This window comes from Belonocnema kinseyi, chromosome 7 (assembly GCF_010883055.1).
Source record: "Belonocnema kinseyi isolate 2016_QV_RU_SX_M_011 chromosome 7, B_treatae_v1, whole genome shotgun sequence".
In the NCBI taxonomy this organism is placed as follows: Eukaryota; Metazoa; Arthropoda; class Insecta; order Hymenoptera; family Cynipidae; genus Belonocnema; species Belonocnema kinseyi.
In genome coordinates, this window is record NC_046663.1 from 73,125,793 (window position 1) to 73,140,251 (window position 14,459).

General features: G+C 30.5%; 1 protein-coding gene across 1 annotated transcript in view; it reads left to right on the forward strand.

The window, feature by feature from the left end:
• The window catches only part of LOC117176510, a 37,750-nt gene that overhangs the window by 20,850 nt on the left and 2,441 nt on the right, over nt 1-14,459 (forward strand). Inside the window, exons 11-18 of the mRNA XM_033366765.1 lie at nt 4,213-4,241; nt 6,279-6,364; nt 8,677-8,928; nt 9,033-9,471; nt 9,572-9,752; nt 12,414-12,522; nt 12,930-13,110; nt 13,199-13,316. Coding sequence (XP_033222656.1) covers nt 4,213-4,241; nt 6,279-6,364; nt 8,677-8,928; nt 9,033-9,471; nt 9,572-9,752; nt 12,414-12,522; nt 12,930-13,110; nt 13,199-13,316 — 1,395 coding nt within the window. The remainder of the gene's footprint in view (nt 1-4,212; nt 4,242-6,278; nt 6,365-8,676; nt 8,929-9,032; nt 9,472-9,571; nt 9,753-12,413; nt 12,523-12,929; nt 13,111-13,198; nt 13,317-14,459) is intronic.

The following is a 14,459-nucleotide window of genomic DNA, read 5'->3' on the forward strand; positions in this document are numbered from 1 at the left end:
TATTTTACTTACAAAAAAAGTTTTTAGGTTCAAAAAAACATTCAGTGAACTGAAAAACTGTGGTCGGTAATATAGGTATTTAGCTGTGTCACATGCCCTTAAAAGAACAAAGCGGAACAAAGTATATGAAATTCCTCACAAAAATAAAAGATCATTCAAATAGCTCAATGTTGCTGAGTGAATTTAGGAAAAATAGGTTAGTTAAAAGCGTATTTAGAGTACATATACATTTTAAATGTCTCATTTTCAGTGTATCTTAGAGATGTGTACTACTAATATAAATTAGCGAAACCAAAATTACTAAAATCTGATTTTTCTGTCAAATACTAGTTTGAGAGTAAAAAAAAAAACCTCTTTAACCATAGATTACAATCGGAAATATTTTGAAGTTTCTCATTCTGTCCAGATTCTTTCAACTTTAACAAACAATTTAATGCCATTTATGAAAATCCTTCACTTTGAAAAAACCTCAATCGGTTTTTTGTTTATGACAATTTTGATAAACAAATACAGATATATAGCTTTCGTTTTTAAACGTGTTTTTCGAATGATATGAAAAAACGCTGTCTCTTACAGATTTTCTTTTAATTCAAACCATTTGTTATTTGCGGCCTTATAAACAATTAATTGCAAAATAATCTTTGGTCTCGCAAGGTGAATTTTTAAAATTTATTTTCAGCTTTTTATATGTTAGCTGCCTAATAAGACACGACCACAAAATGAAATCGAAAAGTCCTCCGACCAAACCAAGTGGACGACTATGCGTTTTCGGGTGCGCTGATCACGAATGCGTAGCTCATATTACCTCTAAACGTCAGCATCGAGGTCATTTGAAGGTAAACTTGTTTATTTCTAGAGATATCATATTTGTGACATCAGATTCTGAAATAGCGGGAAATTCTAGATTCAAGTATATTTTTACCCATGGGTCCCAGTGACCTCTAGATGTCACATGAAGGTCAAAAACGAGCTTTAGAACTTCTGAACATAGTAGCTTGTCATGATTTGGTCATGTCGAGGTAATGATCCTTACAAAATACATTTTCGGGTGTGATGATCATGAAGCTGTAGTCTTTATGACCTCTACTCTATTTATTTGAGAGATATCATCTTTTTTAGCTCAGATTCTGAAAGAGCGGGAAATTTTACGTTCAGATATATTTTACCAATGGGTCCCAGTGACCTCTAGAGGTCACATGAAGATCAAAAACAATCTTTAGAACTGCTGAATCTAATAGCTTGTCATGGTTTGCTGATATCGAGGTAATGATCCTTATAAAATACGTTTTTTGGTGAGCACATCATGAATCCGTAGTCCCTATAAACCCTATACCTAGCCCATATGACCCCTGCATGTCAGGATTAAGGTAATTTAAAGGTCAAATTCGCTGATTTGAGAGATATCACCTTTTTGAGTTCAGATTCTGAAAAGGTGGGAAATCTCACGTTCGAATATATTTTTACTCACGGGTTCCAGTGACCTCTAGAGGTCATATAAAGGTAATATATACGCTGTCATTAACAAAATAAATTTACGAATAACGTGGTCGTTTACTGGCGACAGATCTACGAACAGATTTTCTTTTATGTGGAGTAGTAGTATCTCTCTTGAGAAACTAGCAATATTCCGCCATCATACTTATGTCCCAATAGCCTTGGTATCTTCTTTCGACATCCTTGACGTCTTGGCGAAATCTCTCACCCTGTTCCTCGCTTAAGTCTCTTAAATTTTCCGGAAAGTAATCAATATGGCAGTGAAGAAAATGTATCTTTAAATTCATTAGACATCCTATTTCTTTATAAATTCTTAACATTCTAATAACCATTTTCTTGTAATCAGCATCTATATTATTTCCTAGAAATTTTTGTTGAACTTCTCTGAAACTTTGCTATGCTGCTCGCTTCTTGTTTACCATTCTTCTTTAAAATTCTTTTTCCTGCAACAGTTCCCTTATCTATGAGCCATCAAAGGCTGCTTCATTAATCTTAGCTTTAGAAAGTTTTGGAAACTTCTCAAAAATGTACATAAAGGCATCACATCCTTCTGGTAAGTTCTTCATTGCTTTGATGAATTGTTTAACCAAACCTAGCTTAATATGTAGGGTTGGAAGGGGAATTTTATGTATAGGGATAAGACTTTCCTTTATAATATTCATAGTACCTAGTATTAAATGTCGTCTAAGTAGCCAGTCTTTTTTCACACAATGTTGCTTTCGGTCTTAACTGTCCCATTCACAAATAAAACATGGATGTTTTGTGAATTCACTTTGTTGGCCTAACAACATAGTCATTATTTTTAAATTTCCGATCAACTGCCAGCCCTGAAAATCATAATTTAATTTCTGTAGCAGTGAATGAAGATAATGATATTCTTATCTTAACACGTCAGAATGACCGACTGGTATAGGAGCATATATGTTGTCATTATGGAGCAAAACAGCTTTTAAACCTCTTGTCCAGGAATCTATAAGCTAAATTTGTAGGGAGTAAACTGTCTTTTGTTCACTCAAAATTCGTCATGACCGTCTAGAAAATTGCAACCCACAAGCTTCCATTGCTGCTGTGAAATTAGCTGACGGGTAATAGACGAATCCGGTAATTTCGACTTCATAAAGACGGTCGTGCCGAATTGTAAGAGCTGTCAAATTTACTTACAGGTGTGGATAAAAGTGAAAAAATAACCAGGTTTCAGGGTCATAACTTACAACACGCGCGATTGCAGGAGTATTGTGCCAGAATTGCAGCAGTTTCTGTAATTGGATGTGAATCTTAGTGCGAATGTCATTTCTTCTGTATCCAACTACCATGACGAGATACTTTTCAGGGAATTTAGAATGATCTATTTCACCTTCATATTCTAAAGGATGTGTTTGACCTTCATATGACCTCTAGAGGTCTCCGGGACCCATAGGTAAAAATATACCCGAATCTAAAATTGTCCGCTCTTTCATAACCTGGCATAAAAAATATGATATATCTTGAATTAAACAAGGTTTACCTTCAAGTGACCTTGATTCTGACGTATATGGGTCATAGAGGCTACGGATTCGTAATCAGCACACCCAAAAATGTATTTTGTAAGGATCATTACCTCAATATGAGCAAAGTATGACAAGCTATCAGATTCAGAAGTTCTAAAGATTATTTATTAACTTCATGTGACCTCTAGAGATTACTGGGACCCGTGGATAACAATATATTCGAACGTGAGATTTCCCGCTTTTTCAGAATCTGAGCTCAAAAAGATGATATCTCTTAAATCAGCTAATTTGACCTTTAAATTACCTTAATCCTGACGTACAGGGGTCATATGGGCTACGCATTCGTGATCAGCACACCCGAAAACGTATTTTGTAAAGACCATTACTTCAATATGAGCAAACCATAACAAGCTACTAGCTTCAAAAGTTCTAAAGAATGTTTTTGACCTTCATGTGGTCACAGGCACCCGTGGATAAAAACATATCTGAACATAAAACTTCCCGCTGTTTCAGAATCTGAGCTCAAAAAGATTATTTCTCTCAAACTCCACATGGTTTAGTCGGAGGACTTTTCGATTTCATTTCGTGGTCCTGTTTAATATATAACAATATTGTTTTCTAATATTCTCTGTTTTTGCTTTAACGTTTCTTATCAAAAAACTTAAATTGGTAACGCTTTTTATTTTTAATTATTCATTTCCCAAAATTGCATTTCAAAATGCTTGCAATAGAAAATGTACGCTTAAAAATAAATACCTCAATTGGAAAATGGTTTAAATACAAGATTTTAAAATTGCGCATTGTAAACTTAATGATTTCATAATTGAAAAAGTCTGCAAAAATAAAATAAAACCAATTGTCTACAGATTCGAAAATTTTCGCAAGACCCATTTTGCAGCTTTTTCATCGTTAATTTTACAACAAATTCCGTAACACTAGCCCCAGCGCACTCTCCTCTGATTCGTGCTTGCTCGCCTCGTATTGAGAAAATTACACTCGTGGAAAAAGTCCAACTTCTCCCCCTTGGTGCGTAATATACTATTTTGCCGTACATAATATGAGTAAGAAATATATTGCGCGCGCAAAAACTATAAACCAGGTCTTCTTTTTAAGAGAGGAAAGGCGTTCACTTCCTCCCTACTCAAACCTAAGACAGCATCCGTTGCAGCAGGAGGAAATGAAACAGGTAAATGTAAGGTATTCGACGATCACCAAGCAGTTTCGCTAACATAATCGTGGTATAATCATGTGGGAAATAAGGTAAAATAATCGTCCGGGATAATCTGTATCACGCGTCTACAAATGAGTGAAATGTGTATAAAGTGCTTCATTACAATCATCCAATTTTATTCAGTGTTCTCCTCGTTTACCAATTCAAATTTGTTATGCGTTAAAGTTTAACAAAAATTTTTATTATCGAAAGATTATACAACAAAATTCCGATATTGTATCTATCTAATAATATTGAATTTTAATTCTTTTAAAATGTCACTGATTAATTGGAAATGCGAGAAAATTTTATGGCAAAAAGGCGTCAAATCGAACTTTTTCAATTATCAATGCTTCAAATTTGAAATTGCTTGAATTTAAGATTTCGAGAGGCCATTCACAAAATACGTGATATATTTTCGTAAACTTCAGACCCCCCCCCCCTTGCGACCATTATTTTTAGCAAGGAGAATGATACTTCAACCCCCCCCCCCCCCCCCCCCCCCCTCTTGAACATATCAAGTATTTTGTGAATGACCCCTGAACAGATTTTTCAATTTTTTCGATTTGGAAAATTTGGATTGTTTAATTTAAAATTCTTGAAACTTGAGATTGTTCAAATTGAAAATCCAGCTAAAAAATAACTTTCATTATATCCCAAAGGAGAAATTTACTTTCCAAATTCAAAGGAGTTTCGAGAATTCAAAATCTATTCAAAGAAGATGATTAAAAAAAAAGGATTCTATTTTTTGTTATTTCCATTGAAAAATATATTTTTATCACAAGACTTAGAAGTTTTATGGAATGATGTGATATAGAGTAGAAATGTTTGCTATTTAATTTTCAATAATATTTGTTTGAAAAAGATAAATGAATGTTAATAATAGTCGTAAGTCAGAAGTGATTGTTAAGAAAGGACAAGATGTGTTAAATTATGTAACGTCTTACAGTTACATTATGAGACTGAAATAAAAGTGACAGTGCTAAAACCACACGCTTTCCGTACACAACTTTCACCTACGATACCCGTTTCACTTTCTTTGAACAGAGCATGGAAACGTTCACCAATCTGGAAATAAACCCGTTTAGTAAACGTCGGTCACGTTTTCTTAACGATCAACTGACTTATTTCCGTACAAAATTCGACTGCATCGTCAACAGTAATTAACATACTTTATCAAAATAAAAGTTAATAAAAAAGAAAAGAACAGCACTTGGAAACTTTCTCGTTACGTGTCTCATAAATATTCCGCGATTTGCCTCATACGCGAATGATTACATTCCTCTCCAAGTATTTAGAGTCATTATTACCTATTTTATTTTTCTACAACCATTACTAATAATTTGATAATTTTATTTATATTCCTGATTAAATTTTTTTTAAGTTTTAACGCAATACAGTCCGCTATATTTGATTAAAGTAATTCTGTATACTCAAGTTTCAAATGCCATACAAAATGAAAACTTTAAGACCAAATTAATTGGTTAGTAAGAAATACGAATAAATAAATAAATGTTAATTCAATTTTTTAATATTATAAAAGTTTGAAAACTAGTTCTGCTAATAATTCCACTTCTTTTAATTTCAAATAGACCTTTTTAACTGTAAGGTAAATTGTTAAATCAATACTAAATTTCGAACTGCTGTGAAGATCAATTACATTTTATGAATGCCATTTTGAGCGTTCCAATATTCTTAATTCAGCAATATAATATCTTTGTTTTAAATATTTATACACCTACTTGATTCATTAACAATAATACTTACAAGAAACTTTACTGCAAACCACTGCTTTCAAATTTTACGAATATCGTTAGCTTGTTTCTAACAATATTTGCAGCTAGATCAAGAATAAATATCGCTGGTTCAGTTATACATTTTAACCGCACACAAGTAATTTTTTTCATTGATTTTTTGTATATGAAGAAAAATTTGTCATCCGAAACAAACCTACACCTTACCTTATTCGACAGAATAGTAATAATTATTTTCTTAAACCTGTTATAAGAAAAAAATGATTTTTTAATATATACATGGATTCCAAATTAATTTTGAATTCTCCTTTTAATACCATTCGATTTTTTTAGTTTGGTTTTAACTACAGCACTAGTTTTTATTGTTACGTTACTTCTTTGGTATTTGGCAACACGAAAACCAGAAGGATATCCACCAGGTAATAATTATTTATCAATACCTTTAATTTGTAATAAATTAAATTTGAATATAAAAACTAAAATTAGAAATGTTTCATAATGGGCTCACAAAAACAGATCTAAGCATAGAATTCATTTAACAGTAATACATTTCAGCCCAAATTCTTTTCAAAGTTTATTTTCAAAATTTAGACCATTTTAATCCTAAAAGTAACTTTATAAGATGAAATACAAATTTCTCTGAGTTAATCATACATTTCAAAATTTACGATTGCTAATAAATAGTTGTGAATTTGTTCATTCATATTTTTTAGTTTCTTAAGTACGTACTTTAACATTAATAAGAGTAAATATGTTTATCAGAATCTTTGGATTTTTAAAATAACACAAATTTATCACTTATAAATGAAACACAAAAGCATTTTTGGCAATCTTATATTTTCATTAGACAAATTCTAATTTTATCCAAAAAAGTAAAATCATGTATGCTGCTGAAAGAGATATTTTATTTAATAATTTTTACCTAAAATAAAATGTTCTGACGGTTGGATCAACTAACCTAACCATTCTAATATTTTGTTTTACATAAAAATTATAGCACAGTTTTCTACTAAGGTAGATTTTAGACAAGAATTTAGAGTAGGCTATCCTAAAAACCCCCAATGTTTAATTTTTTTGATAATGCAAGCCCTAAAAACCGGTTCCGTTTGGTGAAAAGTAAATGCGTATTGTTGTTTTATTCTAAAGAAAACTTTAAGCGGCGGTATTGATATAGCTTACACGGCCCAAAATGATTATAACTGTTAATTAACTTTAATTTCTGTAAAAAATAATACTCGTTTTGCAGGAAATACACCAGGTTCTACCAGACGCCAATAAAATTTTTTTAAACAAATTCGAACGAAAATACTAGCCCTGAGTGTGAAAAACTAACCTTTATAGGGGTTGAAACATTAAATTATACATTTTGACATTTTCACACGAAATTCTATGGATATTTTAGTTTTTCAATGTCTTATACGATATAGCAAAGTGGAAAATATGATATTTTTCCAATTTAACCCCTATAAAGGGTAATTTTTCACGATCAGGGGTAGTAGTTTTTTTCTCATTGTTTTTTTTCATCAAGGGCTGGTATCTTGAGTTGTACACTCTGCCAAACACAGAAACACATATTATTTGTACGGAAATTAACGTTAATTAATAATAGTTTTAATCATTCTGGGGCAGTTGAGGCCTCAGGGCTGAGGTTTGAATTTTACGAGCTTAGCTATTGTTTGATACGTTTCCTAAGGATAAATTTCCACGATGTTTGCGGATTTCGCGAAAAATGGCCCTTCAACGGTTGATTTCAATAATAAACCCAATAAGAGAACCCAAACTGCATTCTGGAATTTTTTTTTAGTTTGAAGTTTAATTGAAAATTTATCTCTTTGGAAAATTCATTTTGTATTCAAAAAATTAATCTTCGCGGATGAGAATTCATCTTTGTTGGATAAAAATTCAACTTTTTTGTTGAAAGATGAATTATTTTGTTGAAAATTCCAATATTTTGTTATAGTTGTCTCTTCTGTCCGAAAACTTAACTGTTTTGTTGGGAATGCATTCTTTTGAATTGAACATTCATTTTTTACTATAAAACAACTCATATTTCTTGAATGAAAAACTAACTTTTTTGCTGAAAGTTTGACTTTTTGAGTTGAAAATTCAACTGTATTCTAAAAAATTCGTCTTTGTACATTGAAAAGTCAACTATTTTGTTGAAAATGTACCAATTTTTGGTTGAATTTTTATCTCATTTGTTTAAAAACTCGAACATTTGGTTAAAAATACAACTTTGTAATTTGAAAATTCAACTATATTATTGAGACTAATTTTTTTGTCTAAATTTTAACTGTTTTGTTATTAAAAAATTCCTTTTTGATTAAAAATTCATCTTTTATGATAGAAATGTAATCTTTCTCGGTTTAAAATTAACTTTTTCTTGAAAATTCACCTTCCTTCTATAGAATTCGTCTTTTATTATTGAAAATGCAGTATGTTTCGACTTGAAATCTTAAGAATTTAAAGTACTTCATACTGAATTCATTATTGTATATACCTGCATTAATTTTATTTAAAAGAATTTGTACCCCTATTATTTCCCCATTTTGCTAAAATCGTTAAATCGTAAAATCGATTTTGTTAAAATCGAGTTCACCGCGATGTTGTTATTATAAAAAGTTTAGAATGTCATAATGTCAATCCGATAAATCGCTATAGGTGTTAATTTAATTAGTTACTAAATTCCTAAAAAGTGAGTCATTGAATTAACGATTTTATTTTTGATAAGGACCGAAATGGTGGCCAATTTTGGGATCAGCGCTGGAAGTCGAAAAAATAAGAAGGAAAACCGGATCCCTTCCAGCAACTTTCACAGCCCTGAGTCAGAAATATGGTCCAGTTATTGGATTAAAAATTGGAGTAGATCGAATTGTTATATTAAATAGTTTTGAAAGTATGCGATCTATGTGCACGAATGATCTTTGCGATGCAAGGCCTACTGGTCCTGTTTACGAAGTTCGAACTTTCGGAAAAAGACAAGGTGAGACAAATATATATACATATATATGAAATATTCATGAAGAATAAAAATGTAAGGTTTTGAACCTCAATTCAGCTATACAACTTCTGAACCTTATTTCCCAGGCCTGATTGTTACGGATGGCAATTTGTGGGTCGAACAGCGAAGATTTGTTCTTCGTCATTTGCGAGAATTCGGTTTTGGGAGAACCAGCATGGCAACATTGATAGAAGAAGAAGCACATCATCTAGTGGAACATTTTAAAAAACTTTTTCGAGAAAGTTCTAGATCTCAATCATCTTTTTCTAGAGATAATGATTTTCCTTTTAAAGATAAGCAAAAATCAAAAAATGGTCAAATCTATCAATTGGTGAATGAAATTGAAAAAAAGATTGAAAACAAAAAGGATTTAAAGCCAATGAGCCTGAACGATGTTTATGCAAAAGCAGAAGATTATGAGGAAATTAGAAGACTTTTCCAATCAACGGGTGTTGTAGTGAGGATGAATGATGCTTTTGGGGTTCCAGTCCTTAATACTCTATGGAGAATGATGGCTGGGCGAAGGTGTAATAAAATAATTTTTATAATAAATTTTGCATAATAGATATTAATAGAACCTTTTGATACAAATAATTTATTCTTAAATCTCTTTTCTAAATTCTAGATTCAATACAGACGACAAACAAATGTTACATCTTCAGAGGATCCTGAATAAACTTCTAGGAGAAATCGACATGATTGGATGCCCATTTGGCCACTTTCCAATTCTTAGGTTTATTGCACCTGAAGCTTCTGGTTACAAAGCATTTTTAGAAACTCATCAAGAATTGTGGGAATTTTTAAAGGTATAGTTAGAAAAAATAATTTTATGAATTTATTTTAGTTCAGTTCCCAATTTGCTGAGTTCTTCAAAAGGATGTCTACTAATTTTCGCCCACCAAATACCCGGGATGTTTTTATTTTAAATATCAAATCGCATCTTAATAGAAGCACAAATAGAATGAATGGTCACGGGGAAAAATGATCAGAGTCCGCATTTGTAAATTATCCATAATAACGCACAGAAAAAACTAATAATTACATTTTTTTGGGTAATTTTTTACATGGTTAAAGTTTTATTCAGAGAACTTCACGTCTTTCAAAATACATTTGTTGTCGTAGAAAGGCAAAAGAAACTTTAACCGATATTCGGTTAAAGTTTATGCCGTAAACTTCATTTTTGTCTCGGGTAATTTCTACGCTGGTATCAGGGAGATTTACTGGTTGAAATAGATATAAGTGGCTCACTGATATTACTACAGTGAAAATTTCACTGACAATCAATGAAATATCACAGATTACCTATGATATTTCTACTGATTTCTAGTGAAATTTCTCAATGGCTAAATACAATTAGTGATGCAATATCGAAAAAATCGATGTATCAGTAGATATTTTTTTTAATGTTTACGTAACGATATATCGGCATGAAGATATTGATATCAAATATCGATTTATCGTTTAAAATATGTTTATATTTCCCATTATTTCGACATTGATATTACATCACTACTTAGGTACGGCCACTGATAGATTCTGACCTTTATTGCAACTTACATGTACTCGCCGGTGGACTCTGCTCATTCTTCCCTGAATACTGATATGACTGAATATACCGTTTCGAATCTACCTGTAATGAGCTGTTATATGCAAAACAATGACTTTATTTTTTTCAAAGAGTGGATTCTGATCGTTTTCCCCCATGAACCTTCCAATGCATTTAACATAACGTTTTCCTATGTATAATCTTATATAATGTGATATCTTACCATATTTAAACAAAATAATATTTTTGTAATTTATGGTGTCGAGTAAAAATAATTACAATTAGATTGATATTGCTTCAAACATTTGTGCCCACAATAGTGGTCCTCTTCAGTTAAGTATTCGGATAATTGTTTAAACGTAATATGGAAAATATAATACAATTTCGATCTGTTAATTATCTGCGCAAATTGGGTTAACATTATACTTGTTACTTTTTATAAACTAAATTTTTTGTTTAAAATCTTAGAAAATCTACATTTTGTAAATTTTATTTTTTGAAATCTGTAAGCAGAAGTTTTAAATTATGTTTGCATCTTTTTAAAACTTCTAAAGATTACAAAATTTAGCATTAATATTATTTATATTCTCCTTCGAAATTTTAGGAAATCATTTGACATTGTTCTTTAATCCGAAAATTTTTATTTTCGACAGGCAATTTAATTATAAACCAAAAAGTGTAATTTTCTACGAAATAGATTAATTTTCAATAAAATAGTCAATTTTTTAACCAAGCAGTTTAATTTTCAATCAACATACAGGATGGACACGCTGGGGCTTATCAAAAAGTATGCAACCCGTCTTACACGCAAGTGCTATTCTACGGACATATATCCGGGGTTGCATACTTTTTGGTCAACCCCAGCGTGTCCACCCTGTATAAAATTAAAAAAATAATAATTTTCGAACTGAATTTTTTTTTCAAAATATTAATTTTTAACTAAGAACATTAATTTTCTAACAAAAAGACCAATTTTTACCAAAGAGCATGAATTTTCAACACAAAAAGATCTATTTTCAACCAAAAATGGAATCGTTAAATTTTAAGCCAAAGAAATTCTCTTTTTTGTTCTCTTAAAATCCTTCCGAATTCTTAAAAAGTTTCGAATTGTTTTTTCAAAATCTTAAAGAAACTTGCCTTTTGTTTAAAAATTTTTGAAAGAATTTTGAAAGAAAATTTAAATTATTCGAATTTGTCTTGAATAAGAAAAAAAATCTGCATTAAATTCTAAACCTTCTAAGATCTTTTCAAGTGATTCATATTTTTCCTATTGTTTTTTAATTCTGCATAACTAAAAAAATTAACTTAAAGCCTTTCTCATTCTTTTTTAACAATTTGGAAAAATTGTTGAAATTTTTAAAAATATTTTCTTAAAATTAATTTTTCAAAATAGAAAATCATTGTAAAAAATTTCGCAGAATTTCTTAAGAGATTTTTCTTATTCTCTTGAAATCTTTCAAAATTCTTAAAATGCTTCTAAATTTTTGTTCGCAATTTTCAAAAATCTATATTCTATTCGTAGTCTTTTTTAATATTCTGACATCATTCAATTTTCCTTAAAAATTTTAAATACTGCAACATTATAAAAATTGTTTTAAAATCCTTCAGATTCTTTTTCGACATATTTCAAAATCTTCAAGTCTTAAATTAATTATACAAAATAAAACCTAAATCATTTTAAAAAATTTCAGAAATCTTATTGACGGTGTCAGTGATGTTCTTGTTACAAATTATAGTGTTGTAGCAAAATGTCAAAAGCAGAATTATTTCCCATTATTACACAATCATTTGTAATTAAAATTTTCTTTTTTATCGATGAAGTTTTATTTAGAAACTTAGCTTTACAAATTCATAATTAATAATTATAATTCACTATAGTGGAATTTCGAAAATGCCCTGACCAAAATTAATTCGATTCTAGATTGAATGGAAAAGTCACAAAGAGACATTCGATCCTTTATTACCACGAGACTTAATGGACGTCTATTTACAAGTTTTACAGTCTGAAAGTCCCAATGACACGTTTTCAGGTAAATAAAAGTTCAGATCAAATATTAACAAAATGTCCCTGCCGAAAACTTAAGATAAGATTTCATTCCGAATAATTTTGTATCATTCCGAAATCTGTATCCGAACCAAACCGACTCAATCCGCACCATCCGATTTATATATTGAATTTTCAATCCAAATGAATCTGATTTCAGACTGAATTGGATTCATTCGGATTGAAAATCGATTTAGGTCAATCCTAGTTCGGATTAATTAGGATTGAACATTTTTTCGGATTGATTCGGATTAATTTTTAATTAATATTGGTTGAACAAAATTAAGAGCTTCTTTGGATTGGTTTAGATAGATTCGGAAACAGATTTTGGAATGATTCGAATTGTTTTGGAATGAATTCCTATCAATATAAATGGAAACTTTAAATTTCCAGAATCTCAACTGCTGGCGATATGTGTTGATTTATTCATGGCTGGATCAGAAACTACATCAAAAACTCTAGGTTTTTGTTTTTTATATATGCTATTATATCCAGACATACAAAAAAAAGCTCAGAATGAAATAGATTCAATCACCTGTCGTGAAAGATTACCATCTCTAAACGATAAAACAAGGTATTTAATATTATTTTTATCAAATGTTTAAAATTAATTTAAAATTTTAGTTTATAAATATATTGACATTGGGATGATTTTCTTCTAGAATGACATACGTAAATGCAATAGTGTATGAATCATTAAGAATGTTCATGGGAAGGACGTTGAACGTTCCTCACAGAGCTTCAGAGGACACATTCATCTTGGGTCATCGAATTCCAAAGGTCAAAAATAAATATAATATAATATTTATCAAAATAATAAACCCGGGGATCACAGCGCAAAAGAAGCTCAAAAAAGGAGAAATGTGGTAATTTTTTCATGAAAAAAGGAAAAAATAGGGGAAAGAGTAAGGAAAGAGTAATTAGAAAAATGAATATATTGTGCTGAAATGTTGAGAAATGGTTCAAAACACATAAGTGCACGTCTGTCTGCTCCACTCAAGTTATTATTTTGTTTATATACTGCAATTTTTTACTTTAAATGTAACTGAGAGCAGGGCTTTAGTGCCTCGGCTGAAATCGACTGAATAAAATGGAAAAAATTAAAAAAAATAAATAAAAACTCAAGTGGATCAGACGAATAGATTTTAAACAATTTCTTAAAATTACAGCTTAATATATTATTTTTATCATTATAAAATTTCCGACTGTAATGACATATAATTGGTCACGTGACACGCTGTTACATGCCCTTAAATATTTATTTTTGAATGTAGAAAAGAAGAAACAATCTTTTTATACAAAATTTAACATTTTTTCAATCATTTCAAATGATCCTTTAATTATTTATGGCATTGAGAAATGTATTTTAAAAAATAGTATATACGGAGAGACCCTTCAATAGCTCTCCCTTCTATAGCCATTTCGATAATTTAGGCCGCACCGCAGGTAGGTCACATAGAGCTGCGCGCGGTCTGCGGTTGTCATTCAAGTCCACGCGAGCACTCAGGCGTGAATAAACGAAAGCGCAGCGTGCTCTAACAGGCTTGTATCCACCCACCCTCAGCCCCAAAACCGGCGCAATAGACAAATTTCACTGTACTTAGGCCTTAAGCCGTTGAAAATCTATTCACGGTAACATAAAAAAGTGCGACAAAAAATCAAATTAGTTAAATAAATTATTTTAATATGTTTAAAACTCTCAATTTAAATTTGAAAATATAGGTTCAAAAGGTATATTTTTTTAATACTCTTATTAATCTCTAATTTAAAATCGTTTAAGTGCCTAAAGTATTTAAATTTCAAAAATATTTCATTTGCATAGATAAAATAATTATACTATTAGAACTAAGCACTGTAGTTTGAAAGTGGACAAATAAACATTTGCAAATTTTTTATTGGTAAGATTTAAAAATAAAATGTGTG